This window comes from Meriones unguiculatus, chromosome 10 (assembly GCF_030254825.1).
Source record: "Meriones unguiculatus strain TT.TT164.6M chromosome 10, Bangor_MerUng_6.1, whole genome shotgun sequence".
Lineage (NCBI taxonomy): Eukaryota > Metazoa > Chordata > Mammalia > Rodentia > Muridae > Meriones > Meriones unguiculatus.
Window position 1 is genome coordinate 75488350 of NC_083358.1, and position 22807 is coordinate 75511156.

The 22807-nt window shown below is 38.7% G+C and overlaps 1 protein-coding gene across 1 annotated transcript in view; it reads right to left on the reverse strand.

Annotated features, from left to right (window-relative positions):
* Positions 1–22807, reverse strand: part of Col25a1 (collagen type XXV alpha 1 chain) — a 406766-nt gene that overhangs the window by 22865 nt on the left and 361094 nt on the right. Inside the window, exons 23-30 of the mRNA XM_060392693.1 lie at positions 21989–22066; positions 15253–15276; positions 14313–14357; positions 10845–10889; positions 8046–8126; positions 6933–6995; positions 6266–6316; positions 4245–4271 (exon numbers count right to left, since the gene is read on the reverse strand). Coding sequence (XP_060248676.1) covers positions 4245–4271; positions 6266–6316; positions 6933–6995; positions 8046–8126; positions 10845–10889; positions 14313–14357; positions 15253–15276; positions 21989–22066 — 414 coding nt within the window. The remainder of the gene's footprint in view (positions 1–4244; positions 4272–6265; positions 6317–6932; positions 6996–8045; positions 8127–10844; positions 10890–14312; positions 14358–15252; positions 15277–21988; positions 22067–22807) is intronic.

Here is a 22807-nt window from a genome sequence, read left to right on the forward strand (position 1 = left end):
TCAAGAAACCATTAAGATGACATTATGTTAGCTCTTTAAATTATCTTGGGCAGGCTGCAGAACTCTTTCTCTGCTTCATGCTTCAGGTACAGGTAATAACAAAAAATGGGAGAAAAAAACTATTTCAGCTGCCAGTGAAACCAACACATATACATTTGGAATATTTTTAGTTTTTTTTTTTAATTTAAGAATTTCTTCAGTATGATTCTGTCATAATCAGTGCTATAAGCATATAAAATGCAGCTTTGGGTAGCAATGACTACAGACTGTAGGCATTGCTGTTGCTTGTCTAATGAGAACTTCATTAGCTTGTTTAATGATAACTTGTTTAATGATAACTGGTCTGTAAAAATCAACAGCGGCTCAAAATTTAACAGCCAGATAAGTTAGTTTAGAGAAACTAGACTAAAAGTTTAGGAAATGCAAAGTGTCTCAAGCCCTCCCCTTTGATATTTTCCTTAGTCACTATTATAACATTTGAGGATAAAAATTAAAATGATAATTTTATATTGATCATAAAATTCTCTAGCTAACTGCAGTGCAGAACTAATGGCTAACAAATGTTTTGGAGATTTTGTGTTTATGATCCATAGATCCAATTGGCACGATTTAATCTAAACTGTAATTCAGAGCTTACATAATTCATTCAATAACTAAATGTATACAAGATACCCACTGTGTCTGATATATAAACCACAGGCTTTTGAGGAAGCATGTTAATACTGAATCACAGCACCAATGGAAAAAATAAGATAGGTGACCACCAACATTTTTTTTTAATCTCACATTTCAAATATAGAACTATTTTCTGTTATTGGTTTTATGTCATATTTTACAGATGTAACTTACTGACTCTTATTTACTGGGTAAACAACATATTAAAATGCTGAAATTAAACCATAACACTCAATAATAATTTTAAGAAAGCCTGTTAAGCAGTGGGAAGAATATTGGCATGGAATATGTGCATGGATGAAGCCCCTTTTCATCATGAATGAGAAATACTTCTTCTGTAACTCTCTACTATTGTCCCACGAACCTCACAGTAGGGAGTCGCCAAAAAACGAACAACATAAAACATGTAGAACACAATGTGGTCAGTTAATGTAAGGAGCCACAGCAATGACCGCAACGACGGCCAATCGCATACCTGCCACCAACAGGGGGCTACAGTTCTTCGAATGCAAGAAGATACAAGCAATGGAGAGAGGGTCTTAACCTCTATTAGACCATAAGAGTGTTTGGGAGAAATTGTGAAACAATAAACGCATCACTTTTTAGAAGAGATGATGGCGGAACGTGTCTGTCAGCCCCATGTAAGCAAGGTTGGCATGTATGTAATTGAAGAGTGACGGAACGTTTGCGGCACCGTTTGTTACGGGGTCACCTTCAGACACAAGATCAAGACATCAGGGAAAACAGAACTGGGCTGCGCTCTGCTCTGACATACTCTGTGTTCTGATGACAGGATTCTCAACTGTAAGATGGCTCCTGAGCAAACCAGAGTTGTTACTTAGGGTAGAGAGAAAAATCTGAGATTTGCACTGAAATGGAAAGTTTTCTTTACTTACTGGAAGACCAAGGGGTCCTCTGTCACCCTTTTGACCTGGTTCACCCTTCAATCCTTTAACACCATTTAACCCTGGTTCACCCTAAATGCAAAAGCAAATGCCAATTTTGGTTGCTATCATGGGTGTTTAAACTGTGAGAGAAGAGACCCAGTCTCCAAAACACGTGCAGATTCCAGTTTTAGGTAACAGCAGAGTGGGGCTAGGTTGGTTTTGCATTAGTTAATAACCCAACTTAAAGCTTAATAAACTAGAGATGGCAAATAATATTCCAGAAAGCAAACTGCTCAAGAAAATATGTTGAGTAGCATGAAAAGATGGATAGCTGACTCCATGGGGTTTGGAGTTCTACATCAAGGAAGTTAGTGTTACATTGTTTTGACTAAGTGAATCAAAGACAATCAAAGTGGAGGATACCGAAGGGGATCAGTCGGAAAACCCCACTCTGCTGGGACTGAAAACTGGACTATGCAGGACAGTGTTACAGACAGACATCTTAAGCCTTTAAGCATTTTGCCCAGGAGAATGAACTGAAAACGTAGATGCTGATGTTTGAAGTGATGCCATTCTGTAAGTCCTCATTCCCTGACACTGCCAAGTCAGGTTCTTACATGGATTAATCAATAGAGTAAACCACAAAGTGACAGTCCCAGAAGAGGACATGAAGATCAAAGAACTTTTAAATATGGTCTTTCTAACTGTGTGCACCATACTAGAATCAAGGAAGTACAGCTGAACATGGCATGACATTACAGGAGCCCTGAGAAGTGACAAATCCGCTTGACTCAGGTTGGTAAAAATCTAGGGCTATGACATCCCCATTGCCCATCAGGAATAGCATATAGAGAACAGGGAAAGTTGGGACATAAACGCTTTCCAGCTTTTAAGTACAGACATCAATTCGTCAAGAAAACACTGGAAGACTCATGAGAGGCAGATGGCCTCACTGCGTGGAGGTTGCGCTCACACCGGCTGGAGGGACTTTTAATCTGCAAAGCGCTACTCCGTCTGCCTTGACGGTAACAACCAGTTGTGCTGCTGGGGAGCCTAGTCTAGTGTCTCATAACCTAGTGAACAAAGACGTGGGTATAGTTAACGTCTGCCTAGGTGAGAATGCTCATCAGGAAATTGTGGGAAACGGGTGGGCACATCCATGAAACCGTGCAACATATTTGAACTTTCAGAGGCTCCACCCGCTGTCACAGCATGGCGGACTCTGTGGATTTTGAAGATATGAGTCCATACTGTAGCCACAGCTGAAACCCCAAATATGCTATAGTTGATCAGGTCTAATCCTGAGGTCACAGTCAAAAATGCACTGACGCCATGGCAAGGGAGCCACTGTTTTGAACTTGAGATTCGTGGCTTTTCATGTAAGCACATTTCTAGTGTGTGGTTTTAAGATGATGGACAGGCAGGGCAGCCTTAGCAGGGCATGGAAATCTTTGATGGGGAATCATGCGTTGATAGAGTGGGAACTGAGAAGTTCAATTTAAAGACAGTCAAACCCAGTAGCAGAAAGACCAAATTTCATATCTGTACCAAAATCTACTAAGTTGGCCACCGTCTATTCCCATAACTAGCATTAAATATTTAAAATTCTCTGGGTCCCTATTGCTTATCAATTGCAAAGTTAAGAAACTAACATGAGTCATCTGAGGTCTTTTCAGTTTTGTACTTTGTTGAAACCAATAATGTAAATAACAACTCTTTTGCAGATAAGACACCTAATTTCATTTTCTGTATCAAAAGGATCTCTGGCATCATCTAACTAAATGGTTATGGTGTGCCTCAGTCACCACAGGATTAAAACAATCTTGGTGTTTACTCACAGTCATTATAACAACTGATATGCTATCCACTAGTTTAACCTGCAGGTAAAGCCTTCTGAGAAGAATGAGGTGTCAACTCTTCCCTTTTTGTGTTACCTGCATTACCCTGAAAAGGAAATTTAAGGATTCATGAGTTAGGCCAGTATTGTTGGCAACCCTTATAGCCAGGAGAGCCAGAAGAGGCCCTTGCCAACCCTCAGGAGAGGATGGCTGTTCTGGGTTTTCAGGTACCTGGTGCTAACACTGCATTGAAGATGCCCTCTAGGTCTCTGTAAAAATAAAGGACAGGCAGAGACCATCTTCTCAGTGTAGGAGGACCAATTCTCTATTGCTCCTTTTTGCACTCACATAAATTCTGTGACATCACAGCTGATACATCCTGTCCTATTCTAGATGATGACCCATGGAAAGTACAAAACTGAGATTTGAGGTAGCTGAAGCCTGAAGATGCAGTACTATATGTGGCAATCAAGACGTTCAATTGCTAACAAATACAGAGCTATAGCCAACATAAAAAAGAAAAGCTCCTGGATTACCCTGAGAATTTCATTAGATGACCCCTAAATGGCAGATTTTTAATACACTGTGTATTTTTTTTTTTTTTAAAGTTATACACTGACAAGGGCAAAAGCAAAACGAAGAATGATTTATTTCCAGGTGATAGCACTTAAACTCAGTGTGAGTCATGTTGTATTATGGGAGTTAAAACATCTGGATGCTTAAAGGCTTAAAGACTATCAACATTACTTGACAAATAAATAAGTCAGGACAGACATGCTTCCATCATGCTTGCCCGTGATCACCAAGAAAACAGAAATCAAATAATCATGGGACTTGCTGGTACCTTTGGTCCGGGAAGTCCATGGGGTCCCTAAAAACAGAAAGCACAGCTTTAATTAATAACTGACTCACTGCTTCCTTGTAAAAGTGAGTATTATATCAAGTATAAAATGAGATGTAAAACAAGAATCTTCTTGTTGGAGCTATAGCTAGAGGCAGGTCAGTGGCATGTTATTTATTACCTACCAAATGTTCCTTCCAGCTCTTGGATTGCTCTGTAATAGGAAATTCATTAAGAGCAATTCTGTCTGCTAAATGCCTACGAGAGGGAGAAAGCTGCTGGGGTTTTCATGGAAGAGAAATTAGGCAAAAAGAGAACCCCTGTTTTGTATTTACATTACAGGCACTTCTCAAGTTTTCAATTTATAACCTGATGGAATATTTGAGATGATTCATGATTTTTTTTTTTTTTATGAAAAGAGAGGTGGAACTTAAAAGTTGGAAATTCAGGGGGAAAAAAGTATTCCTACAGTTTGTGTGGGAAGGAAGAGGAGATTTTTATCCATAACTCTTCATGGCCAGTGTGTTGAAGAATCTAAGACAGGAAGATGGCAGCCAAGTCTGGGAATCTGTGGAGGCGTTCAGTAATGAGGACTAAGCATCATGATTTGGAGTGAATTTATTGTTACAGAAATGAATCCTTTAAGGCTCTTCTAATAGTTGTTTACCAAAGAAAGGAGGTCATAATAAACGCATGAATCAGGATAAAAAGAATGTTATTTTGTAGAAAATACGAATATAGAAACTGATTATCAATTTAAATTAACTGAAGGTTATTGTAGATTGCTTTGAACTTTTAAAGAGATTCTAATAAGCGATTCAGGAAGATGCATATTTAAATAGACATCAGTGAAATAAAACAGAGAGAAAAACAACTGACCATGTATGCCAAGATATTTGTTACATATGTCTACATTTTCCTTTCGATAAGTTGTGGATAAACATTTTTAGGAAAAGGCCATCATTGAGTAGTCTTATCTCCAAGTTAATAATGGTTTAAAATTCCTTAAAGCTAATTAACTTTATCACTTAAACAGGATGTAGCATTTTCTAACTTAACCTTCAAACTTAAAGTAAAAAGAGTATAAAAAAAACCCCAAAACATGTCATTTAATTAATTCTTACTAAACTATTTGGTGTTCAGAGAACAAGGTTAACTGAAGTTGTTTACCAAAGCAAGGGGGCAATTAGGGAGACCTGGGTGACCAGGCTCCCCTGTGTGGCTAGGATCACACCCACAATGCTCTCTCTAGAGTGCAGTCGGAGCAGAGTGTGGCCACAAATGAGTTAATCTACATCACTGATGTCTTCCGGCTTGTGAAGACACCCGAGAGAGGAGTGTAATGCAATAGCCTGCCTGATGTGTTCCTTGCTGGGTCAAAAGCACTCGAAGCACTCGGCTGTCCACATTCTAGCCTAAACACAACTGTCAGTACTCCAACGTTTAGAGAATTCAAACTCGTTTTATAGCTGCCTTTCCCACTGGAGGTTCTACGAGGTCAGGGCTGCTGTTTTCCATTGCTCACTGGGAGACAACTGGAGCAAACATGGCGTGGCTCAATGAATGACCAGGAATGCCATTAACATGGAAGGAAAAAAAAAAACCCCAATAATCTACATCACCTGTAGAAGCCAGCTTCAGTCTTTATCACACTGGTTTACGAATGTCCTACTCAGTTTGGAGAAGGGTCTTAAGCTTCAGAGCTGGTTAGGTACGATCACTGGCTGGATTATTACCATAGCTCGATCCTAGCAGACTGCAGCAGTGACCCGTTAAAATGATTTGCCAATGTTCAGACAGTGTTGGAGTAAAGCTTGCCAGATCTGTCTCCCTGCAGCTCTGCGTCTCTCTAACACATGTGTTTAGGGGAATGAAAGGCAGCACTGCAAAGCAGTCAAAGCACCTCACTTTTTCTGCTCATCCCACAGAGAGCAGCACAAAAGCACAAGCTGGCTGAGTTCATCTTTTCTCCTGCGACACACTCACAGATAAATGACTACATTTCAGAGACAAGGAAAACTTACCATGGGGCCAGGTGGGCCGTGGGGACCTGGAGGGCCTGGTGGGCCTATGATCTGTGTATCCAAAAACAAAACAGAACAGAACAAAACAGAACAACAGAAACACATGGATGTGGTTACTTCACGTAGATAAGACAGTCCAGCATGAGTCTTGGTCTAGGGCTCTGCTAATGCCATCAGTCAGTTACAGAGGAGAAAGGCCACTGTGAGAAGTGGCGTGCTTGGCTCTCTGGCTTTAGAAATTCCTCTATGAGAGTCAAATAACTTCAAACGCTACAGCTGTTCTTCAAAACCAGAATAAATCAAAACTATATTAAAAGAAAAGGAAGCAACTGATTATTGAGGAATTCTATAATGTTGCAACCACTGTTAAACCCTCAGTTATTTCACTAAGCACAAATAGGACTCTGGAGAAAAAGAGAACACAAGTTCTTATTTCACTAGGCTTTCCCTATAAGCCTTATGAGAAGTCCATTGATTTTTCTCCCCAGAGCTCTGAAAAAACTGCTTCTACCTCATAAAGTGAGAGACTGTGTATTTCACAAGTATAACACCAACGTGGATCGTGTAGAGTTTGGTCACTGTATTTCTACTAATGATTAGCCACGTGGCACAGGGGGGATCGAGGCAAATAAAAATCGGGTGTGAAGGGTCAGCCCCATGGACTTACAGAAGGCCCCTGAGGACCCGGCAAACCAGAGTCTCCCTTCTCTCCTTTCACTCCGTTGGCACCCTACAAATAACCAGGAAGCAAAGGTTAGCATGAAAGTTAATTCCATGATCTAACAGACAACTGAGCCCATGACTCCCTTGAATTTTTATTTTATGCGCATAATACATAAGAAGCTCTATCTCCACACATTTTAGTTTGAAGCAGTAAATTTACCAAGCTTCCCAGGATCATGGGCACTATATAAAGTGAAATACAAAGCAAACAGAAACTAGGCTGAGCCTGATTTCACAGTATTAAATATACTGGATTATAAATGATGTTATTTTTTTTTTTTTTTACGGTGTGCTCACTTTAAATAGCAAAGGTGAGGCTTTAGTTCCACTGACATTTATTTATGGATTCTTGTTTAAAAACAGGTAGGATATTCAGGTGGCACAGGCCTGATATTTTGGCTAGTTAGAGTCTGAGGCAGAAGGATGAAATATTCAAGGCCGGTCTGTGTTTCAGAATATGTGCAAGCCAGCCTACGCAATGTTTTTTAAACATGGAAAGTCAAAACAAAAGGATTGGGAGTAGAGCTCAGTGTGTGTGGTCATGTATGGGGCCCTAAGTTCAAGTCCTTGTACTGGGGCTAGGGTGGGAGGGTATGAAGGGCAGGAGATTGTCTATACTTTTCATAATTTCTGTATTTTCGCTTCTCAAGTTTCAGAAAAGCAGTAAGTCGTGAGGAAGAAACACCATCCCAAAGCATAGACACACAAGATAATCTGTTCTTTAACGATTCTAAAGTTTTGTGGTTGTCTATTTTTTATTGTGGCTTATTTTATGATAATTACTTGACTCTGCATAGTAAATTCAAACGCCCGGTTTGATTTGCTTTATTATCTTCTAAAGAAAATGATTCAGGAAAAAAAGAACACAAACCCTCACTTTTTATTGTCCTGACTAGACTTTAACGTTTTAGTTCCCCACTTGGAAGAACTAAGCAATACTTCAAGTATTTCAAGAATAAAAATAGTTTGGAAACCACTAACTGAGAGTACAGTTCAGAATATAATTCTGTCCCAGTCACTTATTTCAGTAAGAGTACATCATAGAGTGTGAACATACCGGCAATCCTGGAAGTCCAATTCCTCCTTTTTCACCTGGCATACCCGGGTCCCCTACGTCTCCCTTTGAGCCTTTGAGTCCCTACAAGTTAGAGTTTGCATGTGAGAAGCATTGTGACAACATGATAGGCACATCCTGGTGCTAACGGGATGCCAGACAAATCTGCCAAGAGGTGGGTGAATGCTGAGATGACTGTGACTTTTGTTTTCAGGTATTTTCTTTTTACAGCCTTCTACATTGGATCAACAATATTTCCCCATGTAATAGGATTAAGTTCTATAGACCATTTAAATATGAAAAACATGGACTCAGGTTTTGGCATTATTTCTCCTGGTTTCAAAAATTTGCTTGGCAGCTAATTGTATCCTACCAGTCCAGAAGACAATGTAATGATTGTAATTCTCAACAGTACAGCAAACATTTTAAACCAGGGCTTAGTGTTATAATAGCAGAGATCCAAGCAAATGTTCCCATCTCCACAGAGCCATTCCCTCCTCTTCACGGTGTGTATAAGTTCTAGCTGTCACCAGTTTCCAGCACCAGGGTCCAATCGATTCTTTGAAACACTCAGCTTGTTGAGTGTCCCTGTTATGGTTCTCATGATATGTCTGCATGTTGAACCAGAATGTAATTACTATTCTTTTACAATGAAAAAATAGTTGTGTGGGTTGTGAATACTAACAAATGTGAGGTATGGAGCACTAACATTAAAATTAATATTCTTTTATGTTTGGGGTCTTTTCTGAGACTGATCCTCCAACCAAAGACCATGCATGGAGATAACCTAGTACCTCTGCACAGATGTAGCCCATAGCAGCTCAGTGTCCAAGTGGGTTCCCTAGTAAGGGGAACAGGGGCTGTCTATGACATGAACTCAGTGGCTGACTCTTTGATCACCTCCTGCTGAGGGGAGATAAGCCTTACCAGGCCACAGAAGAAAACAATGCATCCAGTCCTGATGAGACCTGATAGGCTAGGGTCAGATGGAAGGGGAGGAGGACCTTCCCTATCAGTGGACTAGGCGAGGGCATGGGAGCAGAAAAGGGAGGGTGGGATAGGGAGGAATGAGGGAGGGGGCTACATCGGGGATACAAAATGAATAAATCATAATTAATAAAAAATTAATGTTCTTAAGCATTTTCATCCTAGCAACCTTGTGGCAATATGGCCAGATGGTCATGGTTACTATGGTAGGGATTCACAAACCTGTTCATCTCAGGAACAAGAACACATATTAATTTCATTAACTATCTTTATACTGAGTTCAGAATCATGTACTGAGGGAGTAGGAAAGTGCCAGCAAAGATAAATGTATCTTGCTAGTTAATTAGAAAGATCAGTGGGTTTTAGGAATCTGTGACAGGGAAAAGCAACAAGACCAGTTCAACCCGTTTAGCAGGAGAACGGGACCTTGCAAAGCCTATAGAAAAAAAAAATCCAGCCATTGTATACATTTTATATGTAGGAACATTCAGTATGTTATTATGCATGTCTAATTTATTATCATTAATTACTAACAATAGGTAAAGTGATCATTGAGTGTCATGGAAAATTGACTAAGCTATACTATTTGTTTATATTTGTTTAATGTGACATTATATGACTTCAACATCCAATTCTGTTATTAAAAAGAACTCTTTTTCTAAAGTTAAAGGTTTTTATTTATTTATTTATTTTGGTCTAGTACTTGTCCTGAGGAGTATATGGTTAATTTAGTATGTCAGGATTTCCTTTAATTTCTTATTCATTAATTCAAGCTTTTTCTTAAATACATTCAAACCACCCCCCCCTTTTTTTTTTGTATTCTGTACATGGACCTGAATATGTGCTGGTGCCTGTGGAGGCCAGAGGAGGGCTCCTGACACCTTGGAGTTGGGGTGACGGGTGGTTGTGAGCTGCCTGATGGTATTGCTGGGAAGCAAACCCAGGTCCTCTGCAAGGGCAACACATGCTTTCAGCCACAATGCCATCTTTGCAGCCCTTGAGCCACTTGAGAAAATAATAGAAGGCCATATAACCTCAAAGATTTTGAAACTAAGCCTTGTGGTTTGATTCTGAATGCTGTCTGCATTCTCTTAGTAAAATTCTTGAAAGGCGGGAGTTGCCAAGCCACAGATGACATGCCAAATCCAGCCTAGTGACTGTTTTTATTTATGTTGAATTTTTTTTACAAGTAAGATGTGTTTAAAGAAAAGAATACATGACATAGAGACAAGTTATAGTCATAAAAACTAAAGTATTTTCTGTCTGAACTTCCCAGAACTTTTATCAATGTCTGGTTAAGGACACCCTCAAAGATGCTGCAATAGTATGTAGAGGTAGAGTGCTCTACTTTTTGTCTGAGTTGTCAAAATATATAGAAAATTAGGGGAAAATCATTTTTCAGGAAAAGCAGACATTATCAAGTGAGTTGAGAGAAGCAACACTATTATTTGTGAAAACTGGGGTTATTGATTTTGATACTGAATTGCTTATAATCACTGAAAAACCCAAACCCAAACCCAAAGCTGTTCTTTTGATGTGGTTATGATTTTAAGACTCTATTAAAATTTGTTGAGGTAGATTGACAGGTCAGTGGTATCAAGAGCAAAACTGAAGTAACACATGGCTTTACGTTTCTGCCAACAAAACCGATATCTAATTTAAAACTAATCATATTTTTGGAGTTCAAGTGGAACAAATGATGGGAAAAAGGGGAGTATGCATCATGTCAAAAGACATGACTTTGGTTTTAAACCTATAATGAAAGTATTAATAATAATGGTGCTTTAACTAATGGCATGTATCTTTGAAAATTACCTGTTCTCCATCAACTCCGGGGATTCCTGGAGATCCTTGCTCACCCTGATAAAAACAAAAAGAACTTGCCTGCATTCATCATTGCTAAAGAAGCCACACTAGTTGATAAAAGTACAGTTTGACTTTTAGCAAATGCATATTTAACCCAAGTACATATATCTGGGCTAGATGAAGGGACAATCTTCCTTGAGGATTATGTATAATAATACATTTTACACAGCAAATATTCAGCAGTTTTTACTTTTCTTCCATGGATTATATACACCTCAGTGGCTAACCACACCCTACAGCAGCCCTTCTAGGACTCTGTGAATTATTTTTTTCCCATAAGCAATCAGTGTAGATTCCCTAATTTTCAGGAACAATCAAAACATAACAGTCAGACTAAGAAATAATAAAATGCAAAGTTTGGTAAATTTATAGCAGCATTTTAACTGGCACAATGTGAGGCATTCATATTGGCTGTGAGAATGCCCTGCCCAGAAAAGCCTCCCTGGAGGTAGGCTAGATATAAATCAGATACCGTAATCCACACGAAGTGACTTTCAGACCCATTCCATTTCCTATACTATGCTAGAAGTGAAATAAATGTTTTTTTTATAGTATGATTTATTAGAATGTTAGACAAACTCAGAATGCAGAGATTTATTTATTTTTTAATGGAAGACGTTTAATTAAAAAACAAATCTAAACAACATGCTGGGGATTATTTGAATAACACATGTTTAGTCATCTTTCAGTTTTGAAAGAAAACCGAACAAAATCCCTTGAAAGGTAAGGCATTGTTTTACATCACTGAACCATGTGTGTGGATAATGTTACAAGCCCCCAATTTCTACCCCGTGTAAAGTGTGAAGACAGTTCTTTTGGGTGTGAGCAAGCCCCTCACGGAGGGGTTTTCTCAGGTGCAGCCCTGAGGCTGTGTTTTCTAGGAAGGGTTGTTTGGTGATCTTAAAGACCACAATATTCCATTGGCTAGAATTCCCTTTCCTGGTAAAAAACTTTAAGAGCTGCAGGCCACAGCATGAAACCTGAGCTTTCCCAGTGTTTAAGGAAGGCAGGATCTTGTGGTTTCAAACGAATGAAATAAAAAAGGCCTTTCCTCATTTCGGATTTCCGTTTCTTTGTGGCGGTAGCAAAGTTTATTTTGCCACAAACAAGCCTGCTGAGGTTGGATGCTCCCGGCTGAGCCCCAGCTTCCCTCTGACCCTGGATACCTGTCAACACTTGAGTCCGGCCATGATAGCTTTGCTCAGCTGCTACCTTTTCAAATGTGGACCAGAGAGGCGAAAAGAACAAGATTCATGTACCCCCCCCCATTACTCAAATGTGGTTTGTAAGAGTTTTTTGGTGTGTAAAAATTTAAATACTTCTTATTCGACACTGGAAGGAGAAAAGCAAAGTGAATTGGTCAGAGATGGAGAGTCCAGAAATGAGATTTGACGCCTCTCTGTTACCACACGTGCAGATTTCTATATGGCTACCATCTCCCTGCCTTTCAATTTCAACTCCAGCCCATCTTGGAATCTCAAGACTTAGAGAGGCAGCCCCATGCACTCTTTTTTAAGAAAGACTTATTTTTACTTTTATATGTATGGGTGTTTTGCCTGCATGTATGTCTTTATGTCATGTGTGTGCCTGTTGCCCTCAGAAGCTAAAGTGTGTGTCAGATTCTCTGAGGCTGGAGTTATACATGGTTGTAAGCCACCATACAGGCACTGGGAATTGAACCTGGGTTCTCTGGAAGAGCAGCCAATGCTCCTAACCACTGAGCCATCACACCCTAGCCCTCACATGATCTTAATCAAGGACTTATTCTAATAGTGATCATGCCTTTAATTGCCTGTCTCCTACCCTGGGTTCTAAGTTCACAGTAAAACATGGCATCTTTGCAGATTCAAACCTGTATCAGAGGGTGAAGGCTTGTAACTAACATGTGATTATAAAAGAAGAGAGATGGAGGGTTTAGCGAGACATTCTTTTTAGCTGGGTAGTTCTTTTTGTTTCTTATTTCTTATTTATATATTTATTACAATTTATCTGCCTTGCATACCAGCTGTAGCCCCTCCCTCATCTCCTCCCAAGGCATGGATGCATTCTCTAGGCCTCAGAGCTGTGGAGAAATCATGGAAGCCTTAGAGCTTGGTGGGAAATGAAGTAAATATTTAGTTTTGGAGAAAGTTCTGGTTCTTGAGATTTAGTTGTGAAAGCAGACAAAGCGAGAAATTTTATCTGGATTGACACTACACGAAAGGAAAGAGCTTCCTCTGAGTTTTTTCCCGGGAGTCTAGATCAGCTCATCAAACTGTTAGGGACAGCGATCTAGGCAGACTTGCTTGTCAGAGAGAGGTGCTATGTATTGTATGACTGTTACGTATTTGCTTTCAGGGAGAAGACTACGTCGAGGACTAGTTAAGAAGTTCTATGTTACACATTAAAGTTACATGTGGAACATGTTTATGTCACACAAAAAATATCTTGGAAATTAGGATCTATGCTCAGATCTGTACATCTCACACAGACAAGAACCTCATGAGTACTTTATTTAATATTCTTTTAATAGAGAAATAAGTATCTCTATACACTAGACATTTATTTTTAAATATCCAGAGAAAGTATAAAAGCTGATGTGTGCACGAATGTGTGCGTATGTATAATAGGCACAGCAAATAAACCAACTTAAGAAGCATACATAATGGATGAATTTTGAAACCACTTGAATCTCCTACAAGAATCCAATGACGAAAGTCATATTTCAACACATGTAGCTCAGTTCTGAGAAGCCAGAATCCCTGGACGTGTGTTAATTGATCAAACATGGTTGAATGATGAAGCTTTAGTTTGGAGGGGTAAGCACCACCCATAAAGCTTATGCGTAATCAAGGGAATATCAGATTGTGCTGTTCGTGGGTAGTATGCTTTATTGATAAAATCTATGGCAGAAAGTCTGAATACATGTTGTAAAGAGATGGAGTATAAAACATGTCTAAAAAATGGATCCTAAACCCGTCAGTCACATGAATACTCCATGGGATGGCTCTCCTTATCCTTCTCTTGCAAAAAAAAAAAAAAATAAAAAAAAAATTGGAAGACAGGGTCCTTCTTAGTGGTAAGAGTAAATTCCCTTCAGCCTCCTTCTCTTGAATATCTACCTTTCCCCATAGGCCATGTTCAGCGTTTCTGTACTTGTATATTATCTGTGAAAATTGTACTTTTCTGTTTAGTAGCCCTTTTCCTAAATTTGTGTCCCTCCATTTCTCTCCCCTCTTTCCTCATTTTCCTTTCTTCCTTTGTAGTTTTCCCTCTCTCTTTATCTGAGACTTCAATACAGTTTCCTTGTCCTCGGAAACAGCATTTCAGACTTTGCTTCTCCAGTATTTTATAAGACATATTTTATAAAGGTATACATTCTTAACACAGCATCTCTGCACTGTATGTGGTAAAAGGAAACAAGTAAGTAAGGATAACCTTTGGCCCTTGTAGTCCTTGAGGTCCAGGAGGTCCAGGGGGTCCCTGAATCAAGACAAGACACGATTGTAAAATGTAGCAAGTATGCATGTCACAGTTTCAGGCTTTAAAAATAACAAGCACAACACATAGCTCCATTATTTCTACCTTAATTAGATATTCCGAGATATTGATTTTCAGTGGGACAACATTTCATCAGTTACAGAATGACAGAAAGTGCCCACCTGGGTTCTTACTTATCAAAACACTCTTTAGGTCACCATGCTACAGATGGAACTTTGATTTGATAAGACAGTTAACAATTATTTCCCCGTGTTCTGCACACACCTTCTGGTGATGAATTACCTGACTGATGTCACCCATGTTTCTAAGTACCCTCTCTTCTTAGCCCTCTATCTTAAAGGCCTTTCTGCTTTCTTTCTTTCTTTCTTTCTTTCTTTCTTTCTTTCTTTCTTTCTTTCTTTCTTTCTTTCTTTCTTTCTTTCTTTCTTTCTCTCTTTCTCTCTCTCTCTCTCTCTCTTTTCTTGAGACAGGGTCTCTCTGTGTAGTCCTGGCTGTCCTAGAACTTACTATGTAGACCAACCAGGCTGGCCTTGAACTCAGAAATCCACCTGTCTCTGCCTTGAGAGTATTGGGAATAAAGGCATGCATTACCATGCTCTGCCAAGGCTTTGATGTTTAAGCTGCAAAATGATAACGCTATCTTATTAACAGAGGCTAAAGGTTTTTTTTTTTTTTTTTTTTTTTTTTTTTTTTTTTTAATACTTTTTTTCTGGACCTTCACACAGAAAAGTAATTTAACTACGTCAAAGGTTAATTACATAAACACAAAAAAGTGAACACCAGATAAAGCCAATTGCTACATTAGTACTATTTGACCTGCATGCATCCACACTAAATTCGAAGTCACAAACCACAGAGATCATGCAAAAGGAGTTACCGTGACAGTTAAGGTGGTAATCCTCTGTTGGGAAAATGGATCAACAAAGACAAGAGTTAACTATTTTGTGCGTCAAAATAAAGTGACAAACTTCTGAAAACAAAACAAAAAGCAAACTCCACTTCTAAAATATATTTTGGCAAGTCAAATGTCTTGTAAGTAACAAGAAGCCACAGAGAACAATCTAGCCTATCTTCAATACAGCACATCTGTAAAGGCTTTGAAAATGGTTTTAGAATTTTATTTTAAAAATTATAAGAAGACAAAGTATAAAATTCTTCATCTGCCCGATTTTAAAATTCAGATAATTAAAAATTATCTAGTTAAGTATGCTACTTAGGTTTGTCAGCCTAATTGTGAATTGTGAAATTTGCTATTGGTAAAAGCTCCATTCTAGATAGGACCTTGGTTAGGGAAAAGTGAAATATCTTTCTTCTCTTACTCTGTAGTTTGTTTGTTTTTGCATTATAATTGACTCCCCATGTGCTACAATCAGAGAAACTGACAATGAACCTGTCTAGTTTGTTGACGTGCTAAATATTTTAACAAACCATATTGCTCCAAAGCACGGACTTCTAAAATGTCATTCCTGTTCTGTGGTTATGTTTGTGCGGTTAGTAGTTTATAGTTTACATCTTGTGCTACAAGCCTGTATGGTTTGTTGAAACAATAGAAAGAGTGATTTCCCAGTCCGCATGTTTGGTACAGAGAGGCACTGCCTAACTAACCCTGAGGGAGCCATTTTAATACCACCTCTCCATGCTCCATCACTTCCTTCCAATCTCCCACTCAAGCCATTGTTGCCGTTGTAAAAAAAATTAATGTTAACATCATCTATGTCACTATAAATATACATGTGTTTGATGACTAAAGCTTGCATTTCATGATAGAAGTAGTCACTATGATCACAGCTTCAGAGATGCAGTAAAAAAAAAGTTTGATATTTCTGAGACAAAGACAAAATGCCAATAAACCAAGAGCAAGTTTTAATATTTATGCAGAATTTTATGTCATCAAATTGGTACAATACAAGGAAACATTTACAGTATTTTAAAGAGGTTTACCTAGACATAAAAATAGGATTTATAGCTATGAGAAATCTACTTTGCTCCTAGGATATAAATGAGTCATTTACTAAAACAAGGAAATTATAGAGTGAAAAGAATTTTTACACCATTGTCCTTTGATCATGGATCATATATTTTTTTTCAACTAGAAAGCAGAAATATAAAATTTTATGAAGGCGAGCAGTTTTACAATTTGGATTTCCTCAGATTTTTTTAATGAGGTCACATATAAACTCACATCCCTACATCAATAGACACAAGTCTGGTTTGTCCCTTTTCTTAAACATATTAACATTAACAACATTAAAAAATGAGCTGCATAATGAAAGAATATCATTAGTGGTAAACAAACTAACAGAAGCAGTTGAAATGAGGTACAAATAACTGCTATGGAGACCTCAGAACTGTGAAGGTTCCACTGTGGTTCAGAGAATAGCAGTGACAAAAATTCAGCTCCGTTCACAGACATACCATCATGTTCTCAACCTGGGAGTAGCCACGTGCAATCACAGAGTGGCCCTGAGATGTTGGCTCTTCAAGTGTAAGCTACATACACCTAGCCCAACTCCCTCTTGAACTATAAGAACGATCTGAAAACTAGAATCTTTGGAAGTGATAGAGAGAGACATGATATTCCAGTGAGACATAGTCTGGTGATAGCTGTCAATCAGGTGCTTTATGAGTCATTCTGAGATGTTTGCATAAAAATCCTGCTCGCGTTATAGGTTATCTCTTCACTTTTTATACTGATGAGTGCCTAAGCAGCATTTTACTGAAGCAGAAGACCATTATAGAAAGCCACAACTCATCAAATGGCAGAGATCAAGGGACCATGGTGGGGGCACAGCCCCAACTGGTACACATACAGCACAGCTCTTGCACTTTAAGGCTCCGAAAACATCTAGGACGAAGGGACAGAAAGATTCTAAGAGCCAGGGTAGGGAGACTCCCTTCTAGCTATTGACAGGGAAGCTATACCTGTAAAATATCAACACCTAAACAAGACCTGAATGATTCCAATAATGGACATCTCAATGTGGACACCTCCCAGGGCCTTCCAGTCCTAGATGAAGCAAGCAATAAACTACTTCTGAGAGATGGAAAATTAGCATTCCCCAGGAAGAAGCTCCTTCAACGGTTATCTAACGCCAAGGGATCAGCAGGCTGTGTTTATATGTTCATTCCTTTATATGTAACAAGAATGGTTAAAAAGAAGAGGAGGCTGTGGATCTGGGAGGATGGATAGGGTGGAGCAGGAGTTAGAGGGAAGAGAAGAAAGGGGAAATGATGTAACTGTATGTTAAGTACATGAAGATAATCATGAATTACAGTACAGACAGTGTTAGTGATAAATTTTTTTTTAAAAGTGAGACCTTGGAAACAGAGACTTTGGTTGTTAATTTAGAATGTTTAGCTATCTTGAATCAAAACAAAGAGGCAATGCTTACATAAATCACAATATCTTTTATTTTTTATAGACCAACATATTTTAATCATCTTTCCAACAGAATAGACACAAAAGAGTAATTTTCAAAAGAAGAGCATAGATAGCACATACTGATTTGGGAAATGTGGACATTCTACTATGGGAAGACAAGACTCGGGAGAACGGGAGACAAGACATTTTACTATGGGGAAGACAAGACAGGGAGACTCCCTGATGGGCAGGAGGGACAATGGGTCAAAACAGTTGAGATTTTTTTTTTTAATGTTGCTTGGTGTCAGAGAAATATAGTGAGGTGAGTTAGGTTTTTATTTGACTCCATAACTTCAGCTCTAATCCAAAGGCTATAATGAGCAGTTCGTTATATGAGTTTAATTTTGTTTTCCATTTAACTACAAATGAATGGATGAAAGTATGAATACCAAATTCAGAATGACAAATATCTTGAGGGTACATAATTTTCATATCTCTTCAACTATTTTATCTCCTACATTGGATATTGGATCCAGAAAAGTTAGTTAAACTAATCTATATTTTCATAATCTAAACTATTTCATAAAATAAGTTTTTAATAAAAAATAATGTGAAAATTTATAGTTTTAATGTGATATTGTAGCTGTAAAACATATTAATGTAGAAATTATAAAGTTTTAGACAAAATATTCTTTAAAGGATACAATGATGAAATATGCATCATTCATCATTGGTTAGAAATTGAGGAGAACAAATGTTTATCAGCTCGTCTCTGTCTAATGCCTTTCTGATTTAATTGATTGATCTTATTAGAGACCCTTAATCCACAAGAGTACTGTCTTGGGAAGATAAACAAATGGCCTTCGACTGAAAAATGACTCTAAGCTCTTTATAAACACAGCACATGGTTGCCTCAACAATAATATATCATTCGGTTTGGAGACAGTATAAAATCACTGACTATGATGGATATAGACTGGTTGCTGTTTACAATCATACAAAACTTGAGATAGGAATGTGTATCCTTTCATTTTAAGGAACAGCTGTCAGATTTATTTTCCAAAATGTACAGTGCTTTTATGAACTTCAGTAAAAAGTGTTCAGGCACTCCTAAAAACTACCCTAAGGATAATACTCTATTTTATAAGTTCTTACAAACACATCCACTCCATTTTGCAGACGAGGTCAGTGAAGCATAGACACAGTGATTTCCCTAAAATGACCCAGCTCCTGAGTGGTACAGGGAAGAATGAAACAGAAATGTCCGCTTCAGTGTAAATGTAGCCCATATGCCTGTTAATGCAAACAAAGCTTGAAAGACACTCCAGTACTTTGCAGAAAATACCAGTAATATTGGAGTATGTCTTGGAAGAGTAGAAAAGTGGAAGCCCTTGCGATGGTTTCAGTGCAAAACATCCCCCATGGGCTCATGTAGCTGAATGCTTGGTCCCCAGTTGGGTGTACTGCTTAGGAAGATTATAGAAGCTTTAGAAGGCAGAGACTTCCTGAAGAAAGTACATCACTGGAGGTGGGCTTTGAGGATACATAGCCTCATCCCACTTCCCCAACAGCCCCTCTTTCTTTCTTTTTCCCTCTGTTTCCTGTGTGTGGACACATGTGAAGAGTTGTCTTCCTGTTCTTGCTTCCATACCCTCAATGACCTTTGCCATGCCTGGTCTACCCAATGGCGCTACGAGCTAAAAGTTCCTCTCTGAGGGTTTTTTGGTTTGTTTTTATTAATATTTATTTATTTATTTTCTTATTTATTTGGTCAGTGTGGTCTACACAGCATAGAAAGTAACTGAAATACCTCTTACAGGTGAAGGTGAGTCCTATAGGGCAGTTGGAAGTAGTTTAAGGGAACTGTATAGCATTGCTAATAAAGTTTAAGAGCTATCTCTATTTTACCAAGAATTTTGAAAACATTGTAGATCCAAAAACAAAAACAAACAACAAAAAAACAAACCCTGCCCATTCTTTGTCTTTATCTCTCCATATATAATTATCAGCTTGTAGGGGGTAAGGGAAACATTCAGAAAATTGGCTCAAGACTTTGATAATAACCCTAAGGTTACTGTTTATGTTTAAGCCACTTTTAATGAGGAATGCTAATACAGGCTGTCCACATAGGAAACATAGAAATAAAAAGGGTTGATAATAGTTGTGAAGTCCACATAAAAAGTCTATGAAAATTAGACCACACTGGTGAAATCATGAGGATAGAAACATTAATAGAGGGACTTAGTAAAAGCATCTCATTTGTTTTTAAGCTAAGAAATGGCTTGTACATAAAAAGTACAATCATTCATCCATCCACTACATGTTCTTTGCACATTTACAAGCTCAGGCAAGATAAACATAAGACATATTTTCTGTCACCGAGAAACTTACAATATGGTAAGGGAAGAACTCAAATCAATGATGTGATTAGAGAGTAATCATGTCACAACATTGGACAGTGACTTCTAATATGTGGATTTAGAGGAAAGGCTCAGCTGGTTGCAGCAGTGAATTTATGGAGCAAAATTCGATGGAAAGAAAGGAGAAATAATGGCATGAATCCAGGAAAAAGAGATTTGTAAAGATACAATTAAAACAACCAAGTCATGGAAAATTAAAAATATCCTAGAAGAGAAGACAGCAATGTAGAACCTTAAATGATGGCTGGTGGAGGAGTGTGGTCTTGATTGAGAGGCAATAAAGGCTCCTGAAGAGATTGAGCAAACAGCAATCAAAGTAATGGCAGCTTTTGAAAAAGCAGCCTTCGAGGCATAAACAGGTAAATTAGAAGGGCAAGGAGGCACCAGGGAGGCAGAATTGGTCACAGAATTGGTATAGTGTTAGATATGAAATAAACAGGCTGTCAGGGCAGATTCCAAGAAGGATGGCTATAAGTTGCTACTAAACCTTCTGTCTCGAGTGAGAGGAAGGGACACGGCATCACTAATGTCTAGTAACTGGTTGACAAGGCGAGTCGTTGAGTAGACGGGAACTGCATGGGTTGAGGAAGTTAGTGAGGAAAACATGGCAGTGGAAGAGCTCTTCCAAATAGCTGGAACTGTACATAGACCCCAGAACTCACAGAGGTGACAGGAAATAGCCTGTCATGACACAGAGAGAGTAACCTAAGGAAAGATTTCAGCCTAGCAGAAGTTAGAATGGATAAAAAGTGTGAAATTCCAAAACGGAACAGCTCCTCTAGAGGAAAAGAATGAAGTAAACTAAAGCAGAAGGCCAGATAAAGCACAAAGATTTTTGAAAGGAAGGGGATTTAGTATAAATGTCACAGGAAAGTCAAGGGAAACAACTATTATGGACTTTACCTGGAGGTCACTGCCGGGTGACGTCAGACACTATCATGCACATATATAAACATGGAAAGGATGAATGAGAAGCAAGGATGGTAGAGCAAGCTGGGATTTTTCACTGAATAAAAAGAAACAAATTGAAGAGTAGCCATACAAACATCCAGACGGGCAACAGTGTGCCAAGGGCTGATCAAAGCGTGTGACACATTTAGCAATTTGCTCTCAATAGCCCAATGAGGTATTCACTGCTAGTATCTTTGTTTCAAATGTGGAGAAACCGAGGCTCACAGAAGTGAAAGGACTGGCGAGGTCACATCTCTGCTAAAGCAAGATGGCTGAAATCAGAATTCAAACATTTTACTTCCGTTCCCGCTCAGCTTTGTAAAATTCCCCCTTGGAACAAGGAAGCAAAATTTTGCCTAAACTAACACAGAGTTGATGCTGGCTAAGGTTAAGGAATATTTAAAAGTATAAGGGATACAAAGAACAGGAATTTAAAATGCTGCAAATTAAAGATTACCAGGCAGTCTCAGAGGAAAGGTGAATAGATGGACTTCAAGTATATAGTATAGAGGGAACTCACTTAGGAGACATGTGGACCACTGTGGCAGTTTGAAGACAATGTCCCCCATGGGCTCATGTATTTAAACCCTTAGTCCCCAGTTGGTGGTGCTGTTTGCAGAGGTGATACAGCCTTGCTGGAGGAAGTACCACACTGTGGCAGGCTTTGAGAATTCATAGCCTCACTCCCCTTCCAGTTTGCTCTCTGATCCCAAAGCCATTATAGACTCTAGCCTTCTGCAACCATAAGCTAAAATAAACTCTGTTCCATATAAGCTGCTCTTGGTCCTGTTGTTTTAGCACACCAACAGGAAACCAATACACTTTTCTCTATGTGCCATTTTTTTTTTTAATGTATCTTAGAGCAGAGGAAGGTCACTTGCCTGTAAGGCCTCATGGAGGTTGCCATTGTAGTCTATGATCTCAGTGGCCCCGGGATCTCCCTTTTGCCCAGGTGGACCCTGTGACCAAAAACAAACCAAGGTAAAGTCATTGGTGTTAGACTAGTCTACAAGATGGTGTAAAAAATGAGGTAGCTTGGGTACCCACTGATTGTTATTTTCTTACCAAGATAAAGTGCATTTCAGAATAATAGTTACATTTAAATTTTGTCCACGTTGTAAAAGAGATGGGCCATTTCTAACTTCCTGTCTATGGTAGATTGGAAAGTGACTCCACAGATACAAGTTAATCTTTGCATCTTGCAAAGTATTATTGGCTTTCTCTGTATTAATCAAGGCAACCCCTAACCTCTCTCTACTCATCCATATGTCATAATTGCTTCCTCATTCCCTAAGAGGAGAGAGCAATAATGGACAGTGTTCTGTAGGAAATGCTTCCCCAATAAGATCATTATCCCCTATGTCCCAATTTACTGCAAACTGGAGGAAATGGAAAACAAACAAAAAACTCCAAAAGATATTATGCACCCACAAACACCCCTCATTCAAGACTACTAGAACACACATACATCTTTCTACAGGTCTAGGCTTTTATCCTGCCCACCATATCTGCTGCAGAATTTCCATGATCCATATCCTAGTTCCCTGACTTTTCTAAACAGTATAACTATGTGTGCTATTGCCTTAACTAAAAATGGAAGTCTCATTAGTTGGGTAGCTGTGGGCTTTCTATTTAATTTTTTCCAGAATAAAGTCTATTGTATGGTAAGAATCTCTATACTACCAGCTCTTGGATAAAAA